The sequence below is a fragment of the Suncus etruscus genome, chromosome 4 (genome assembly GCF_024139225.1).
Source record: "Suncus etruscus isolate mSunEtr1 chromosome 4, mSunEtr1.pri.cur, whole genome shotgun sequence".
NCBI lineage: Eukaryota > Metazoa > Chordata > Mammalia > Eulipotyphla > Soricidae > Suncus > Suncus etruscus.
In genome coordinates, this window is record NC_064851.1 from 144027268 (window position 1) to 144045123 (window position 17856).

General features: G+C 34.9%; 1 protein-coding gene across 1 annotated transcript in view; it reads left to right on the forward strand.

The window, feature by feature from the left end:
* The window catches only part of UNC5D (unc-5 netrin receptor D), a 639701-nt gene extending 626306 nt beyond the window's left edge, over positions 1-13395 (forward strand). Inside the window, 1 exon segment of the mRNA XM_049771507.1 lies at positions 12823-13395. Within this exon segment, the coding sequence (XP_049627464.1) occupies positions 12823-13027 (205 nt within the window). The 3' untranslated portion in view covers positions 13028-13395.
* Positions 13396-17856: the final 4461 nt, after the last annotated feature.

Below are 17856 nucleotides of genomic sequence, written 5' to 3' on the forward strand. Positions count from 1 at the left end.
CCGATCCAGAACCAAAGGTGGTTGGTTCGAATCCCGGTGTCCCATATGGTCCCCCGTGCCTGCCAGGAGCTATTTCTGAGCAGACAGCCAGGAGTAACCCCTGAGCACCGCCGGGTGTGGCCCAAAAACCAAAAACAAAACAAAAAAAAAACTCTTACTCCAAGACAAACTGTCTTTCCTTGCATAGAAATTCAAAGATCTTACATCATGAAGTTTATAATACTGTACCCTGTAAATGTTTACTTTCAATAAATGTTACTTCATTGGAAATTTTTACAATTACTAGTAAAATAGAATAATTGAATACATCTAATCTACTCTCAACTTTCAATCTTAGTAAATATATTTTTTTAGTAAATATATTTAACTCCAGTTAGTGACATTCCCAAACTTTCACTTTATAGTTTAATTTAACTCTTAAATAATCTGCAGACTAAGAATGATTTAACCTACAAGTCAACATCCTTTTTTTTTTTCCGTTAAAGAACCTGATAATAAATAGTTTAGATGCCATATGAAATTGGTTGCAACTACTCAACAATTACTCAGCTGGCTTCTCTAATATGAAAGCAGCCAGAGAGAATACATTAATGAATAAGCATATCTGAGTTCCAATTATATTAATTTAAAAACAGGAAATGAAGTGTATTTGGTCTACAGTGCAGTTAGATAACTTCTAGTTTAAAGAAACCAGCTCTTGTTTAATGAAACTTCCATAGTACTTTGTGACTGCCAACATAATAACCTTTGTAGATATGGCTTATTGAGCCATGCATACTAGTCTTTCAGTGCAGAAAGGCAGGATGGCATCCATTTATTTGGTTTGGTCTTTTTTTGGGGGAAGGGAATCTCCAGTGGTACTTGGCGACTTTACACTCCTGATAATGTTCAGCCCAGCCTGGTAGTTCAGGTTTGACAGTGTAGTACTCTATCCAATTCAGACCCACCAATGTCACTCTAATAATCTTGGTGGAACCAATGTCAAAACTGAGGCAAGTAGGGAATGCTATGCCATATTGGAAGTAGAACCTAGGGCTTTCAGTATGGCAGGCATGTGTATCAGTCCTCTGAGCTACCCTAGTCTCTGGGATCCTTTTTTGGAAACCACTATGATCACCAAGGCATTTAGTAAGCAGAACAAAATAAAAATTATTGAAACTGCTTTGCAACATGTCAACTAAATCTCATTCTCGTTTTATAGAAATGAACAAAATTGCCTTTATGTTTATATTACTATACAAAAATATGTCTTCTCCTTTATGGGAAGAAAGAAGTGATCAAGATAAAGGGGATTTTCATATGTGACCGGGATAACTTCCTAGTGCACAGTTCCAAACAAATGGCACTTCTTCTGGTTAAAATGATATACAGTAAGGAATTGATCATCAAGTGTATGCTCAAATACAGACATCTACCATTGTAAATTGCCAATGCTATTAAATAAGAAAACTGTGCATAATTTTAAGATTTCATCAACTCTTGATTCATAAGAGCGAGATGCTCAATCACATGTTTAATTACAAAACTCACATAATCAGCATCTCTGTTCAGAGATATGTATTTGATAATACCACCTTTGCCTGGATTTCCTTTGCCTTTTCAATTTCTAAGAAATGTTATTTTTGTATGTAAAGCTACTCCACTAAAATCATGATGAGTTTTCATTGAAATTAGAAGGTAACACTATTTACTGTGAGTGTATACATTTTTTTATCCTCATTTTGGTAAATGCAAATGTCATTGATAACGATCTGCCTTTTTTTGCCAAACCAATTTATACTGAGTTGAGAATAAGAGAGGATAGGCATGGAATATTATTAGAGACATAGCATTTGGTTAGAATGTGAGAAATGTCAGAGGTCTTTGCTGTTAGATAGCAAACACAGGTGGTTTTGCAACTTGCATGACATATGGATCCTGCTAAAAAAGCGACATTGCATAGCAAAATAAAAATTCAGAGGTAACAGTTGCAATTATAGATCCTGAGAACAAGTTTTGACTATTACTTGGAGTCTATTGTGCAGATCGAATATTTATTCAGTTAATTCAGCTGCAGTCGCTCTCCACATCAATGCTCCTGGCCACCTGTGATTGTAGTAGGCTTAGGGCTAACAGATCATCACATAGGAGGAAATAGTAGAAAGCATTGCTAAAGATTTAACTAATTTAATAATATTAAAACCAACTGCTTTATCTAGAAGTATTCACATATGTTAAGCTTTGACAACAGTTTGTATTTTACTTTTTAATAATTGGGGTAAGCCACACCCAATGGTACTTTGAGCTCTGCTGTACTAAATCTCTGACCTTTTTAATTTTTTAATTACTATAATATTCACTAGTATAGTACCATCTACTTCGGGAGAGGTAATACAGCTTTCTTGCAATAATGCCATGGATTTTTGCTGGACCTTAAAAACTCACCTTCAAATAAAATTGATATGAATAAGCATCAAAGGACTTTAAAAGTTAGTTTCAAAAAAAGTATTACATGACAGACATTATGAAGAATTCCTGCCTTTTCTTTCAGGTCTAAGATAGTACCTGAAATTCTACCAATAATTCATTCTTCTGTAAGGCCTCATGATTTTCATATTCCAGAAACCTTTGTGAAAACATACCCAGCTTGACCAAGTTGCTATGGAAACAGGTAGAGGATAAAATGCAGGAGATATGGGAGAATGAGTAAAAAGGAAGCAGCCTGGATGGAAGAAAGGATTCAAAATGAAAAGTCAGATAAATTACGTGATATTAACAGCTTTTCACAATAGGAAATTTGTTTAGAAATTTGTAAGCATTGTCAGGGAATCATATTTCTTTTTAACCAGCTGATTAAAATAGTTCAAGTGTATTTTGAATGCTGTGTTCATGGGTGTTAGTGTGGAAATTAAGAGCATATGAAATTGTTCAAACCTCATGCTTGATCACCAGTGCTATGCTAACTTGTTTTTGTACCAAAATCTTCTAATGGGACCTCTAATGAGAAGCAGAATCATCTCACAGAGAGGTCATGGCCTTTTATTCCCCCATCCACCCTCTTAATTGCTTGCAAAGGCACAGAGAAATGGCCAGAGGCAGAGGGAAAGGATAGAGGGAGGTCACTGGGAAGCTTATTAATCTATCTTTAAATGTCCTTGGTTCTGCAATATTTAAGTATCCTAGCCTTTGCCTGGAAGTGAAGGTCCATACCCCACCCTTCCAAAAAAAATTCAAACCATCACAACCACCAACAAAAACAATTCTTTATAACTCTTCAACAGAGAATGAACACCAAAGTGCTTGCATTACATAGGTTGTTGAAGACAAAATAAGATGAAACCAAATCAGACTTAGACTGGGTTTGAAATGTGAAGACTTCTTACACTGAAGCAATATGCTGGATGCTTTAATTCTCCTGCTCCAAACTCAATGACTTGGGATAATTCCTATTAAAATGAAGCTGCAAACAGATCTGGGACAAGTTTAATCACAAACACAATATACAGGTTTTAAAAGCAGCAAGAGTCCACCTGTAAGGTGATAGTGAAAAGTTTTTATTTCCCTCCAATAAAAATAGCTTTAAAGGGTGATGATAAGGAGCATTGTGTTCCTTATAGATAACTACATGTGTGCTAGTCCTTAGAGAAAAAGGTTCACTTCCTTTTGCTAGCACAGTTCTCAGAAAAAATAGGCATAGGAAAAACCCTTTATGTCCAAGATAATCCATTTCATAAATTCTGTCTAAGTTAGTACTGAAAAAGCAAGTATCAATATGTTTGAATTTTTTTTGGAGGGGCAGGCAGGGCACACTCAGCTGTACACAGGCTTACTCCTGCCCCCCACTCAGGGTGACTATGTGGAGTGACAAGAATTGAACCTGGGTCAACCATATAAAAAGCAAGCAATTTACCCACTGTGTTATTGTTCAAGTCCCTGCTTAAGAATATTTTTATGGGGCAGGAGAGATAGCACAGCAGTAGGGCTTTTGCCTTGCATGTGGAAGGTCATTGGTTCGAATCCTGGCATCCCATATAGTCCTGAGCCTGCTGGGGACGATTTCTGAGCGTAAAGCCAGGAATAACCCCTGAACATTGCCGGGTGTGACCCCCCCCCCCAAAAAAAAGAATATTTTTATAATTTGAAAAAAAATTCCATCACAAATAGGATATGTTTTCTTAATTCATTAGAATGTTCTTCAAGTGTTTAATTATTGCCTCTCAATGACTTTTGAGGAGAGATGTGGTTAAAATACACATAGTGGTTTTTTTTTTATTTTATTTTTTATTGTGACTGAAGTTCATTACACAGAATTATTTACAACACATAGTGACAATGAATGAAAGGCATTCCCACCACCAATGTCGTCCTCCCTCCACTCCTGTTCCCAGCATGTCTCCCACATCTCCCTCCTTTACCCCCCAGAATCCTAGTGCAACTGGTCTCCACCTTCCACCTTATAGCTTGTTATAGGTTGGGTATCTATTCTGTTTGGTGTTCCAGTCTGGTCATCTTTTATTTACACTACATGTTCATATGACTGGTCTTGGTATCACTCTTTTTCCCCCTCAATTTATGAGGCTGAATGATTCAAGTTATGCTGTTCTGTTGGAGATAAAAAGGTTCAGGAAAAGAAGAGAAAAAATTTGTTATCAACTACTAAAAAAGAAAAAAATATCACCAAATAATAACCACAAAAGTGGAAAAGAAAGAAAAAAGTGGAAGAAAAAAGAGAAGGAAAATAATATAAAAAAAAACCAAAAAACAAAAAATAAAACCAGAAAAAGTGCTGCAGTGGCAGGGTTTGGTGTTACCCCACCTTTTTCTTTTCTTTTTTTTTTTTTTTTTTTTGGTATAGGCACAGTAAGTATTGGGGAAGGAAGGAAATTTCCATGGCCTAAGAGATTCAGGGTTTCTCCACTCTTGAAGCATATTGTCATGAGAACAACCACTGGCTCCATACCTTCTCATTGCCATATCCCAGGGTTAAAATACACATAGTGTTTTGCAAAGAGAAAGGGAAAAAGATATCACCCTCTAGCCTTTCTTCTTGAAAAAAAAAATGGCTGACATTAAATTTTGTCCTCAATCTTTCTCATCCCAGGATGTGTATGTCTTAGTTTATTGAGAAGGAAAATTCATTTTCATGAGACCTGTTTGTCCATACTCTTCTTCAAATCAAAGAGAAGTAGAGGCTAAATTTGGTGGTTTTCATTGCCTTTTATTTTCAAGATTGAGGAACGTCTATTGGCTTCTTCTGAAAGGAATGAAATGGAAGAATTGAAAATAGGTACTGCCACTGATATTCTTCTCATCTGGTAATCTATGAACATTACTCTAGACAAGGGTGTCTTAATTTTTTTCCTCACCAGCAATCCCTTTTCACCTGAAAAATTGTATACAACCCCTTGTATATAATTATATAAAATAGAAATAAAAGCAAAGAATTTTCTAATAATAAATTATAAAGAAATTTATTTTAAAACATTTTTAAATTATGTGACCAACAGCTTAAGAAGCTTAGGCCCTAGGGCATAGAGCTCACAGCTCAATAGTCTGAATATTTGTTTTGCATGTAGGAAACCCTGGTTTAATTTCTGATACCTCAAAGTCCCCTGCTCATTCCCATAGATGTTCTGTTCTGCAACTACAGAGCCTAGAAGTCCCCAATCCTCAAGCACCCCCAGGTATGGCCTAAGAGTTAAACAATGCAAAAGAAAAAGGGAAATTTTAAAAATTAGCAGCTAGACATTATATCCCAAAGCTTTAATACTTGTTTCAAAGAAGGATAAATCCTTTCAAGTAATGGACTGACAAAAACTTTAAGAGGACTATGATTACCAAGTTAATTGATCACAGAAACACTGCACCCCTTACAGGCAAGAAAGAGTGGAATTGAGTATGTCAGTCTTCTTTTCTGTTGCCCATATACAATCTCTTAGGATTCTCCAAGTCGGCTTCCTCTTATTGCAAGACATAGGGACCAATAGGCAGAGGTTATATTATTGGTGTGCCTCTTATGATGACTCTTTAGAAAATGTAATACTGACTTTCTCTAATCTAAAAGCTGCTTTACAATGTTTTGAGTACCCATTGAAGCTGAAATTTTTTGATGAAAGCTTGATGAATGGGCCAAATGCTTGTGGTGTGCCCAATTACTGCTGTTCAGTATAAATGGCTTTTCTCTTCTATTTGCATTTAAAGAACCATATGGAGGGCTAGTTTTGGTCACATAAGAGGCTTTCATTAAAAGAGACAATTATGATGATAGTTGGGATATTAATATTTTTCATTATGTCTATGTTCCAATTCTCTGTTTGAAACTATATGATAGAATTATTCACTGTTCTTCTAATGATGTTTTTCCATTTAGTATAGGCAGCTTAGCTTAGTTTTCACTTTTGTACTGCTGACCTTAAAGTATTCATAGTTTTGAATATACTTGTTAATCACTAAAAGAATTAAAGTTGAATTCAATGTAAACAGCAATGATTTATAGAGTAGAAATAAATTTTCCCTAAATTACAGATGCAAGTACTCTTGCTGGGAATTATTGGGTGGAATTGGATTGAAATTATGGCACACACACACACACACACATATATATATATTTATATACATATATAATAAGAAGAGTTTTCTATGATAAGCATATTATACTATATTTTAAAGGTAATCTTGGGCTAAAAATATATAGCTGAATGGGTTGTAACACATGATTTGCCTTCCGGAAGCTATGGCTCAATTCCTGACCCCACATGGTCCTCTGAGTACTGCTAGGAGCAACATCTAAGCACTGAGCTGAGAGTAGCCTTTAAGTATCAATTAAGTGTCCCAAAACGGATGGACGGAAGGAAGGAAGGAAGGAAGGAAGGAAGGAAGGAAGGAAGGAAGGAAGGAAGGAAGGAAGGAAGGAAGGAAGGAAGGAAGGAAGGAAGGAAGGAAGGAAGGAAGGAGGAAGGAAGAAAGGAAGACGGAAGGAGGAAGGAAGGAGGGAGTGAGGGAGGAAGGGAGGGAGGGAGGGAAGAAGGGAGGGAGGGAGGAAGAAATCTATTCTCATAATTAGTGATAGGAGGAACTTACAGATTTGGGAGCTAGAGAGAGTACCACAGGCAGGATGCTTGCTTTGCATGCAGCCAACCTGATTTCTATCCCTAGCAACAAATATGAAAGCGCTTCTAAGCCCTGTCAGGAATAATCCCTGAGTGCAGAGCCATGGGTAAGCCCTGCACACCACTGGATATGTGCCCCCCGCAAAACAAAACAAACAAACAAAAAGAAACCCCCAATAACTTAGAGCTTTGAACTAGCACAATGGTCTTCTAATAGCATGATTTTGAGCACTTGAAATACATTCATCTGGAAACATAAATGTAAGGGATTTTCTTATGATCAGACACTATTTGATGGAAGTTTGAACTCAGATGCAGAATGACCTCAGCTATCTGGGCAGCATGCCCTTGATAACTCATTAGTGCTAATTTTTCCAGGCTAAGGTACAGTGCTTTGTTAGCCAAAAAATTTAGAATTTGGAATTCTCTAATGTATTTGCATTTAAATACTGGTTTAAAAGTCATACTGAATAAACACCCAATCAATTTTGATAAAAAATTACCCTGTGTGATTGCAATAAACACATTATGGTAAATTATGATTATAGTTCAGTTCTCCAATATAGGAACTAAAAAAAAGAAAAAATGTATAGTACCTATTTCCAGTATTTCTCAAATCTAACCAAATGTTATTATTGGATTAACATGGTCATTCATTGAAAAATGAATTTTAAATTTAAGATTCTATGAAAATCTGTTTTGGATACATAAGCATTAGTCTAATAACCATTGTCTAGTGGAATTGCAAAGGAATCTCCAGGTTCTCAGTTCTACTCTTGCATCTACAAAATACCTGGTATTTTAATTGAGTATAGGTAATAGTAATAAAGAAGTCTCAAAAGATAAAATTAAAGATAGGCATAATCCCCCTCACTAATGATATTTTTAAACCACAGTGTTTAAAGTCTGGGAGGGGAATAAAGGATTTGAGAGTAAGAGAGTGAAGAAAACTATCTGCCCCATAGGCAGGCATGGGGGAGGGTGGGAAGGAAACTAGGGACACTGGTGGTGGGACATTTGCACTGGTGAAGGGTGTTGTATATTGTGTGACTGAGACTCAGTCATGAATAACTTTGTATCTGAAATAAAATACAATTGTATAAACAAACTTATATCACAATGTTTAAATAAAGTAATGAATAACAACAACAAAAAAGGTAAAATTAAACATTGCAATAAAGCAAAATCCTCAGGAACTCAGGTGAGTGAAAACCAGGTAAGCATGCTTATAATTTTGAAGACTGGAGAGATAATTCTTTGGATAGGTAGATTATTTGCTCATAACTGACCTAGATTTGATCTGGCAACCCATATGGTTACCCTGAGTATCGCCAGAACTAAGCACTGAGTACAGCCAGGCGTGGTCTAAAATACAAAATAATTAATGTTTAATCTCAATGGTAAGAATTTTACAAGGTTGACAATGGTTCCCTGAAGTTCATTGCATACAAAAATATTTACTTGAAGCACTGAAACAAGTAACAATTTGAAGCACCTCAAAGTTTATTTTGAGGTATACACCAGAATATTTGGGACTGTTATTTTTGCTAAAATTCACATTTTATTAAAAAATAAAAAAATGAAATCAAACACTCAGGTAATTATTGATAAGAATTCTATTTTTTTGTACTAACAATGTTTCCTAAATTGTGTATGCATTTACCTGTTGGTATCCAAATATGTCTGCATGAATATGAAGGGAAATATCGTCACATAGATTAGGATCAAAATGATTTTAAAAGAGTGATGTGGAGATAATCAATTAGATATATGGTATACCAATATTTTAAAAATTATAATGCATTTGATATGTATAAGGATTGAAATAATTCTCAAAAACATTCTGCTATCTTTGAGTAACAACCTATGAGGATTTCAGGGTCTTAATGTACCAATTCTGGTACAAAATTATGGTAGATAACTAAATGTAGTTTAATAGGATGCTAATTTATCACAAAGCGTTATATCCTTTAAAATAACAATAATAATCTCATACATGTATAAAATTAAGTGAGATGAGGGATTTGTTGCTTTCTGATTAATGTGTTTGCACAAAGAATAAATAATACATCTTAGAATCATATTTTACTTATTTGTTTATTTTTTCTTTGTTTTTTTTTTGGGGGGGAGACACACCTGAGGGCACTCATGGGTTACTCCTGGCTCTGCACTCAAAAATTGCTCCCGGCAGGTTTAGAGAACTATACAGAATGCTGGGGATTGAACCTGGATGGGCTGCATGCAAGGCAAATGCCTTACCTGCTGTGCTCCTTACCCCTCTCCTTATCTCTATATGTTCAGATTTGTGCCAAATGAGATTTACAGCTTTGCCTCTCTTAATCATTTAGTTTATTTTAGTCCTATGTGTCAAGTCTACAAATTCATAAATTTTTGAATTTTCCAGAATCATGTGGCTAGCTAGCATGTGTCATTCTCTAGCTTAGTTCCTTTCTTTAGGCAAAGAAAGGAAGGCACTTGTAATCCTTCCCCACCACCATGATTCATAAATATTTTAAGTGGTCAAAGATTCATGACAACCTCCAAAACTTATTTATGCTTCTCCTAAGTTTTATTGTTGTATTTACATAACCATGTCTCCCTGTCATTTCTTGAAATGTCAAAGATCCCAAAACATTTATCCAGAATAAAGCTCTCATAGTGCTTGAGGCAGAATACATAGCCAGCAGATTAACAACTTTGACTCTCTAGGATCTTATTTTCAAAGTAGCAGAAAACAAAATATTTCAGTATAATCACTCACATGACTCCTACCTCTAAGACACATTTGCATTATAAAACAGCATCAGACAACTCATCTCTGTAACTTATAAGCTAAATCTGACTCAGCACCTGTTTCTCTATAGCCCAATAAAAGAATGTTTTGGATTTTTAAATGGTGAAATAATTGGTGCGGGGAGAAACTTATTGTTGTGTGACTCATAACAATTGTATATAGTGTTCAAATTTCAGTGGCTCTAAATAAACTTATATGGATATGCAGCCAAGCCCATTCACTTACATGTTGTGTAGAGTTTCTTTCTCACAATCATGGTAAAATTGTATAACTATTACAGAAACCACACATGGCCCCATAACACTTGCTCATAACACTTGCTCTCTGGTTTTCAAAGAAAAAGTCTGCCAACCTTTGAACTCAATAAAATATAACTTTACTTTATGTTGTTTGGTGTCACACCCAACGATGCTTAGAGTTTACTCTTGACTCAAGGGTCACTACTGTGGGTGCTCTGAAAATCATATATAATGCTGGAGACTCAAATCAGTGTGAGTAAAAGGAACATACCTTAACCCTGTACACTTTTGATGATAAAATATAACTTTGGGGTGAATTAAATTACAAGGAACCTAGCATTTCCCCTAGGATTCTATTCTACTGTTAATCAATAGCAAATAGAAATATAAACCCTCAACAAAATGTTGAGAAATTCATATATTTCTCTTGTCCTGTCCTTTATTTTTTTTAAATAAAATGGAGAGCATAATGAATTGCATTTTATATGTATGTTTGTAGCCACTGTGCTCCTAGAGGTCCTGGTCCACTAGAAAATTCTACTTAGGTCAAGTATATCAAGTTTGTCTCTTTCTCTGCTAGTTCTTTCCTTTGTATTCTGCCTGAAAACTGGGTGGGATAGATTTATATATATTATATATAAAAGCAACAACTTCCCTAAAAGACTACACAATCATAGAGAAGGGGCAGTGTTCAAAATGGCTATATTAAATAAGAGAAACTAGCAATGCTTTCGCTGTCAGGCATGATTTGTTGTTCCATTTCTATCTATATAAAAATAATTGACTTCAGGACCAGAGAGGACTGGAGTGGATGAGGAACACATAAGAAGAAATGGAGGGAGGGAGAAAAGAGAAATAAAATGAGGAGGGAAATTTTAAAATTTACCTTCTCCATTTCTCAGTTAAGATTGAAATGTAGTGCAAAGTGTGTATAGGATTGATTTTTAATGCTATTTGGCAGCCAACTAAATTTAAAGTCTTTTAATTACATTGAGGGCAGAGATATAGTATAAGGGGTAGTCAAAGTGATTGTCTTGTATGTGGCCACCCCTGATCAGATCCCTAGCACCAAATATTATCTAAGCACTGCCAGGAGTTATTCTTGAGCACAGAACTGGTAGTAGTCCCTGGTATGGTCCCAATACAACACCCACAAAGAACTTTGGGTAAAATAGTACTTGATTCATTTAAATTTTTATGTGCATATTATTTATAAATTATACTTGTTTTAAGAGCTTATTTTCTCTTTCAAATATTTTTGCTATATGAGTTAATTTGTGATTATATATATATATATATATATATGTATATATATGTACAGTACAGTGAGATAACATTTTACCATATGCAAAATAAGCAAACTTGAGTGGCTTTAGAAAATCTTTTCAAATCACCAGTAGTGACATTTCTTTTCCTGCTACAAAAGTTCCTATGAGGAACTGTGACCTTTAATCTTTTGTGTTGTCTTAGTGTTCATTAGAACAAACTTGTTGTCCAAAAGGTCACCATTCATTTCTAATGAAGATCCTATATCTTCTGAAAAAATCTCTGGCAATCAAATCTGAAGAATTGATTTAATAAATTCATTTAATAAATACCTGCCAGAGCATTATAATAAGCACTATTATACTATGAGAAAATTGTTAAGTGTTATCTTTTTCCTTAAGGTTTTTTAAGTGACTTTGAGAAGACAAAGTTTACATGCATGGAATATATAGACATTTTATCCTGAAAATTTAGATCATGTGAGCCAATGATTCAAAGGGAAAAGTCAATTAATTAAAAATGTGTATACAGAGCAATTGACAATTTAAATAAAATGCAAATAGTATTAGATTCTATACAACTTGCACTATGATTTAAATCAAAATTAATTTATAAATAAAATATAAAATGTATGAATGTATAGAAAAAATAAGATTAAAAAAAAAAGATAGGAAAAAGTCAAAAATATTGTGGCGCATGTAACAATCAAAAAGTAGTTTAGTGGGGCCAGAACAATGGCGCAGAGGTAGGGCATTTGCCTTTCATGCGGCTGACCCAGGACGGCGGACTGCAATTCAATTCCCCAGCGTCCCATATGATCCCCCAAGCCAGGAGCGATTTCTGAGTGCATAGCCAGGAGTAACTCTTCATCACCGGGTGTGGCTCAAAATAAAAAAAAAATAGTTTAGTGGAGGTGGAGTAAAATAGTTTAGTTACTGAGATATTTGTTAAAAAGGACACCAGCAATGGTATAATTTTTGATGTATTAATTTTGAGAAGATCCAATTCTGAAGTGATGTATAGATTATCTTGCTGACTCTGGGTAAGAGGTAGAGATTTAGACACTACTAAAAGTTGGTTTCTATTCTATTTTGTGTCCGGACCCACTGAGGAAGGAAAGAGATATCAACACTAACACTTTAATCATCCTTATGTTTATCAGGGAAGCAAAAAGAAAAGAATGAGATCTAGTTCCTAGGAATGAGTTGAATTATCACATAAACTATTGAAAGAGAACTCTTTATTTTTTTTGGGGGGGGGGGAGGGATAATGGGGAGTGGGAGATGGTAAATGTTGAGATGTAAACTTGACTGCCCTAGATCTGCTTCAAGGGAATTTTTTTACCACGGCTATATTTTTAATTCCTTACTGTGATTTTAAAATTTGATCCTTTACTTCCAATTTCATTTTTGTTATTCTTTTTAACTCCATTTAGGAATTTATCTTATTTTGCTACACAAAGTAGCCCTTCTGCTGTCATTTTGAACCTGTGGGAAGCTCGTCATCAGCACGATGGTGATCTTGACTCCCTGGCCTGTGCTCTGGAAGAAATTGGGAGGACACATACGAAACTCTCAAGCATTACGGAATCTCAGCTTGATGAAGCTGACTTCAACTACAGCAGGCAAAATGGACTCTAGTTCACTTTCTCTCCTGAGACAGCAGCAGCCAGCTTCAGGACATTGGCTTTAAATGGGGGATAAAAATAAAAGGCAGCTTTCCTGCATTTGGGGATTCAGCCTTCATTAACAACCAGAGAGGATCTCTGGTTGTAGAAGCTGAATTTTATATTGAATATGTTCATGGGGAAATGTACAAGCTCTCTGAAGTAGAAGAGGGTTCTACGGTCTCCTGTGAATCCACACTCGGGTTATCAGTCTATGAACTTCTTAGATTTGGAGTTGCAAGAGAAAAGAGGGCTTTTCTAGATAGAAGGAACTGTGGGAAAATATGAGCTGCAATGAAGCTGGAATGGCAAAGATTGAATAAATGCATGTTTTGAAACAGGTTTGTAATGATGTGCCCCAAAGGGCCAGCTGATTATGGTACCAGATTGTCCTAGTTTTCTACCAGTTGGCATCTGTGATATTGGCACTCAATGTAAAACTGGCTTTGAAAGGGGAAACAGGTTTGCCAACCCATTTGTATGACTTCAACTATGATAAAGAGGGTGTTTAGAAGTTAAAATCTGAGTGCATTGCACCAGCACCAATTCCTTGTTTATTCTAGCCACTTGTCAGAAATAAGATTTTAATTGCATAAAATAGACCACTAGTTGTTGTAGGGCTCCCCACCTTTTTTTTTCTCTCCCACAGTCTTTTTTACCCCTCTGTATCCCTTACAGTAGAGGTTTCAAGGATCAAAATTAGACTTTTCAATATGGCGGTGTGCTGCTAGCTTAAAAAAAGCAGGAGCACCTCTGTTACCAGTAAAACCACTAAAATGGTAATGTTATAATTCAGCATATGAAGTGGATTTGGATATAACAGAGGCCAAATCAGGTCCAAGGAAACACATGAACTGTTGATGTCACTGTTTTCAAATAAGCTAAGTTTTAGGATGCAGGTTAAAAGAGATTTTTAATTCTAATTTTGAATTCAAGTTTTTGCTACTACATTATCAAAAAAATCTCTCTGTATGGTTATATAGGTCATTTACTTTTGCCTCTTGGGAAATTAGCAGATAATCTTTCTCTAAATTATATTCAAGAAAGTAAACCTGAGAAATATCACTACCACAATGTTCCAGAAGCCACAAGCATTATTCAGGGAGCCTTCTAACTCTTATGACTCAAGCTCACCAAGTTTGTTTTCTCCATGGCACCATTTTCATATTGCTTTGTCATTATACAAGAGGTGTTGGTATTCTAGATAACTTCACAAATAAGTTATGAGTCTTACCCCTTTCCCTCATTAAATTATTTTCTACATGATGTTCTGATAGACTAAGGATGAGCAGATCTGCTCCTGCCATCTCTTGCAGATATTTTAAATTATCACAGTCAGAATCACAGATATAAAAGGATGTAAATTAACCACAAAGCAAATGAAATACTTGGTTGTATTATCATAAAATAAAAATAGTCAGGGAATGGGGGAGGTGGGGAGTACTTGCCAGTAAGAAGATGATCAATTTTTAAATGTTTTTATAAATCCCATGTTTTAAAAATACTGTAAATTTTCAGCTAAGTGAGAAAGGCCTAAAAATAAGTTGAATTTATATACCTTGGATGCAGCAATGAAGAACTCTTGAATATTTCAGCCATTTTCTCTAATATGTGGTATATATATGGACCCATTATTTAATAGGCTTTGCTCCATGAAATTCAAAAGCATCTTGCTTTCTCAGGAACCAAAAACATAGTATATTATATTGAACAAATTATGAGAACTATCCACCATCATATTTTCAAAACATATCAAGATCAGAAAAGCACCCTTTTTGCCAGTGTGCCCAGACTGCATATATCTTCTACTGAGCCATAGAAACCAAGAAGGTGCAAGTCATGTGACATCCCTAATATATTTTCTGAAAGAGTAAATGGAAGTAGGTGGTCAGTCATTCAATATAGTTAATTGAATGGGTGACATGATATGCACAAAGAAATTGCATTAACTGACAGATATAGAAAATTTATTTTTAGTCATAAATATCTAAAAATTTTTCTGTTCAAAACATCCTTCTCCATTGTTTTTCCCTTGTAATTGGCTTTATAATGATATTTATTCTGTGAATCCATATACTTCCTTTGTGTATATTTAAATTAATGGGGAAAAAAAACAGATTCCACCCTGGAATCTATCTAGATTATTTTAAGATGAGATTATCACTAATCTCTAAATGTCTATAATTTTCTCATGTTTCCTTTTTTCTTTAAGGAAATAGATTTTAGAAATTTTATTATTATACTAACAAATGAAACAAATATATATAATTTCATCTGTGATTTTAGCCAAAGGCTCAAATTCATCTTTTTATTCTATTTTCCCTTGTTTACATTTGTCTTATATCTGCCAGATTCCTACATACAGTTTCTACAGAAATGTATGAAATTTTGTAGTAATTGCATATCAGTATTTTGCAACATTTTACAATAGAATACCAAAGAAAGTTCATGTATGAGAAATTTGTGGAGTAGCATTATGTATGTGACAGAGTAAGAGAAAAAAGAAAGAGAAATTACAGATCAGATAGATCTATATTTGAGCTTGTGGTGATTCCTCATGACTTAAACCTTGTTCCATTTTAATATTTATCTGTCATATCACAAATTATCATTTTGAAAGAGATTTACTAATCAGCCCAAGCACATCCTTGTAAAGTCTATTGTCCTATTATAAAAGGAACGATAAAATTGAAAGTAGCCTTTAATTCTTGATAGGTTATTTAAAACTTTTACAAAATATTCCACTTAATGCCAAATCTTTATAACAGGCATTTAAGTCTAATAGTCATGCTTTAAATATGGCAAAATTATGCCACTAAAATGGAGTTCTTTATAACTTCCCCAACTACAACATTATGGAGTTAATTTTCAGTTTTTGCAATATTACTTTGCAGCCTTTACTGGATTATATAAAGATCCTTTAAACCAAAAGAAAATTAACCATGGGTTTAAAATGCAAAGTTCATTTACCACTATGGAATGTCTCATAATACTCAGATGTACTTCCACAAAAATTTCACTGGCCTCTTTTTTCTTAAAATGTTAGATTATAGAACTGGATATCACTCTCTGAGTAAAAATTTCCTCTATTTTAAAATTTATTTTTATTTTTATTTTTTTTTGGGGGGGGGGGTCATACCCAGAAGTGACTCCTGACTGCACTCAGGAATTACTCCTGGCAGGCTGGAGACCATATGGAGACAAATCCTGCTCAGAAATATAGAAGACAAGATCCATATGCACTGTATTATCTCTCCAGCACCTAAAAAAAATATTTTTTTTTATTTCCAGCTGCAGGCACTATCCTTTGTGAATGTCCCTACATTTTTATTTCATGTGACATATGGGAAGGGCCCACTAAAACAGGATTCCCTGTGGATTAAAAATATTGCATTTATTAGAACTATTTTCCTTTTCTCAACAGCATTCCTCAGCTTTGGGACTGAGAAGTACAAATAGAATATTAAAATGTAATGGTGTTGATAGTATTTTCCACTTGCCAAACTTCTGGCTCATTTACCTATATTTTCAATGTGTTTTAAAAATTTTTGACTTGTTCCTTAGCCCACTTGAGTTCCTTAACCCCTCTGTAAAGGTGTTGAATAATATTACTAGCAGATGGATTAAAGCTGAAGTTCAGAGGTCTCTGTTCCAGATCTGCGAAGGTCACAGGAACCATGGAGGAACTGAGAAACATGCTTCTCAGGCCCATTGTGCGGCCCATTTTCATTAATTTTCCTCATGAAACATTGCAATGTTCTGAATCCTTAGCAACTTCCTTCCATTGACTGGATTAGAGGTGACATCTACAGCAAGTGGGAGAGCAAATTCTTGTCCTGCTGTAGTGACACAATGTTATTAGCTCTTTGGTGTTCGTTGCTATAGCGCTGTATTTGGAAAAAAAAAATCAATGCTTTAGCCAAAAGCTGAATGGCCACCGTTTCCGAAGTTTCCACTGTTTTGTCTGCATAGAATTTTTCCTGAACTACAAGCAAAAATGTATTTTGTCAAATGTCACAAAGTGAAATGTTTCTAATCTTAGGTGTGTTGCATATTTTTGTGTTCTTACTTTCCAAACTCTTTCAAAAGCTGCAGTTATAAAGCTGTTTGGCTGTATTGACAGCATGTGGTGTTTCTCGCAAAAGCAAATCTAGGAGAGCCAGTGTCTCCTATGGACTCCTCACATCCCCACTTCAGGGCATCAACGAGATTGTAAGGGCAATTTGTATGCTGTATTTTTGTAGAAGATTAAAGGGGATGGAAATCAGACCTGGCCATTAGTTGCTAGTGTGTAGTACTGTGATCTGAAGTAGGAAATTTAACTCACATAGAATAATTGTGGTTTTTGAAGCAGCTACTTTGCTTTTTTCCTTTATGCTGTGAAGATCATGGATTTGGAATGTCCTCATGAGGTGGCTTAAGACATTTGCATGTCTTAGAACCCAGCCTCCATCTGAATCCAAAGACAAAAAAGGCAGTAAGCTTCATGTTTAGGCTGAAACTTAAATTTTTACTCACAAACCGCTAATTATAAATCTAGCAGGGTTACAATTTCTTTTTAAAAAAGTTTTCACATTGAATTACAAAATGTCATCACTAAATTCGGTATTATAACATCTTAATTGAATAGAATATCTTAAATATTTTTATAAAAGACACACTTAACTAAAAAATTGATCATTTGCTCCAAATTTTGCAACTCTTCAAAAGCCTCAAAAGTATTTACATACAAATTCTAAAACTGTATTAATTTTATAATTCCCTTGAGACAATAAGTAGAGATTTAACTGATTTTGTGAATCA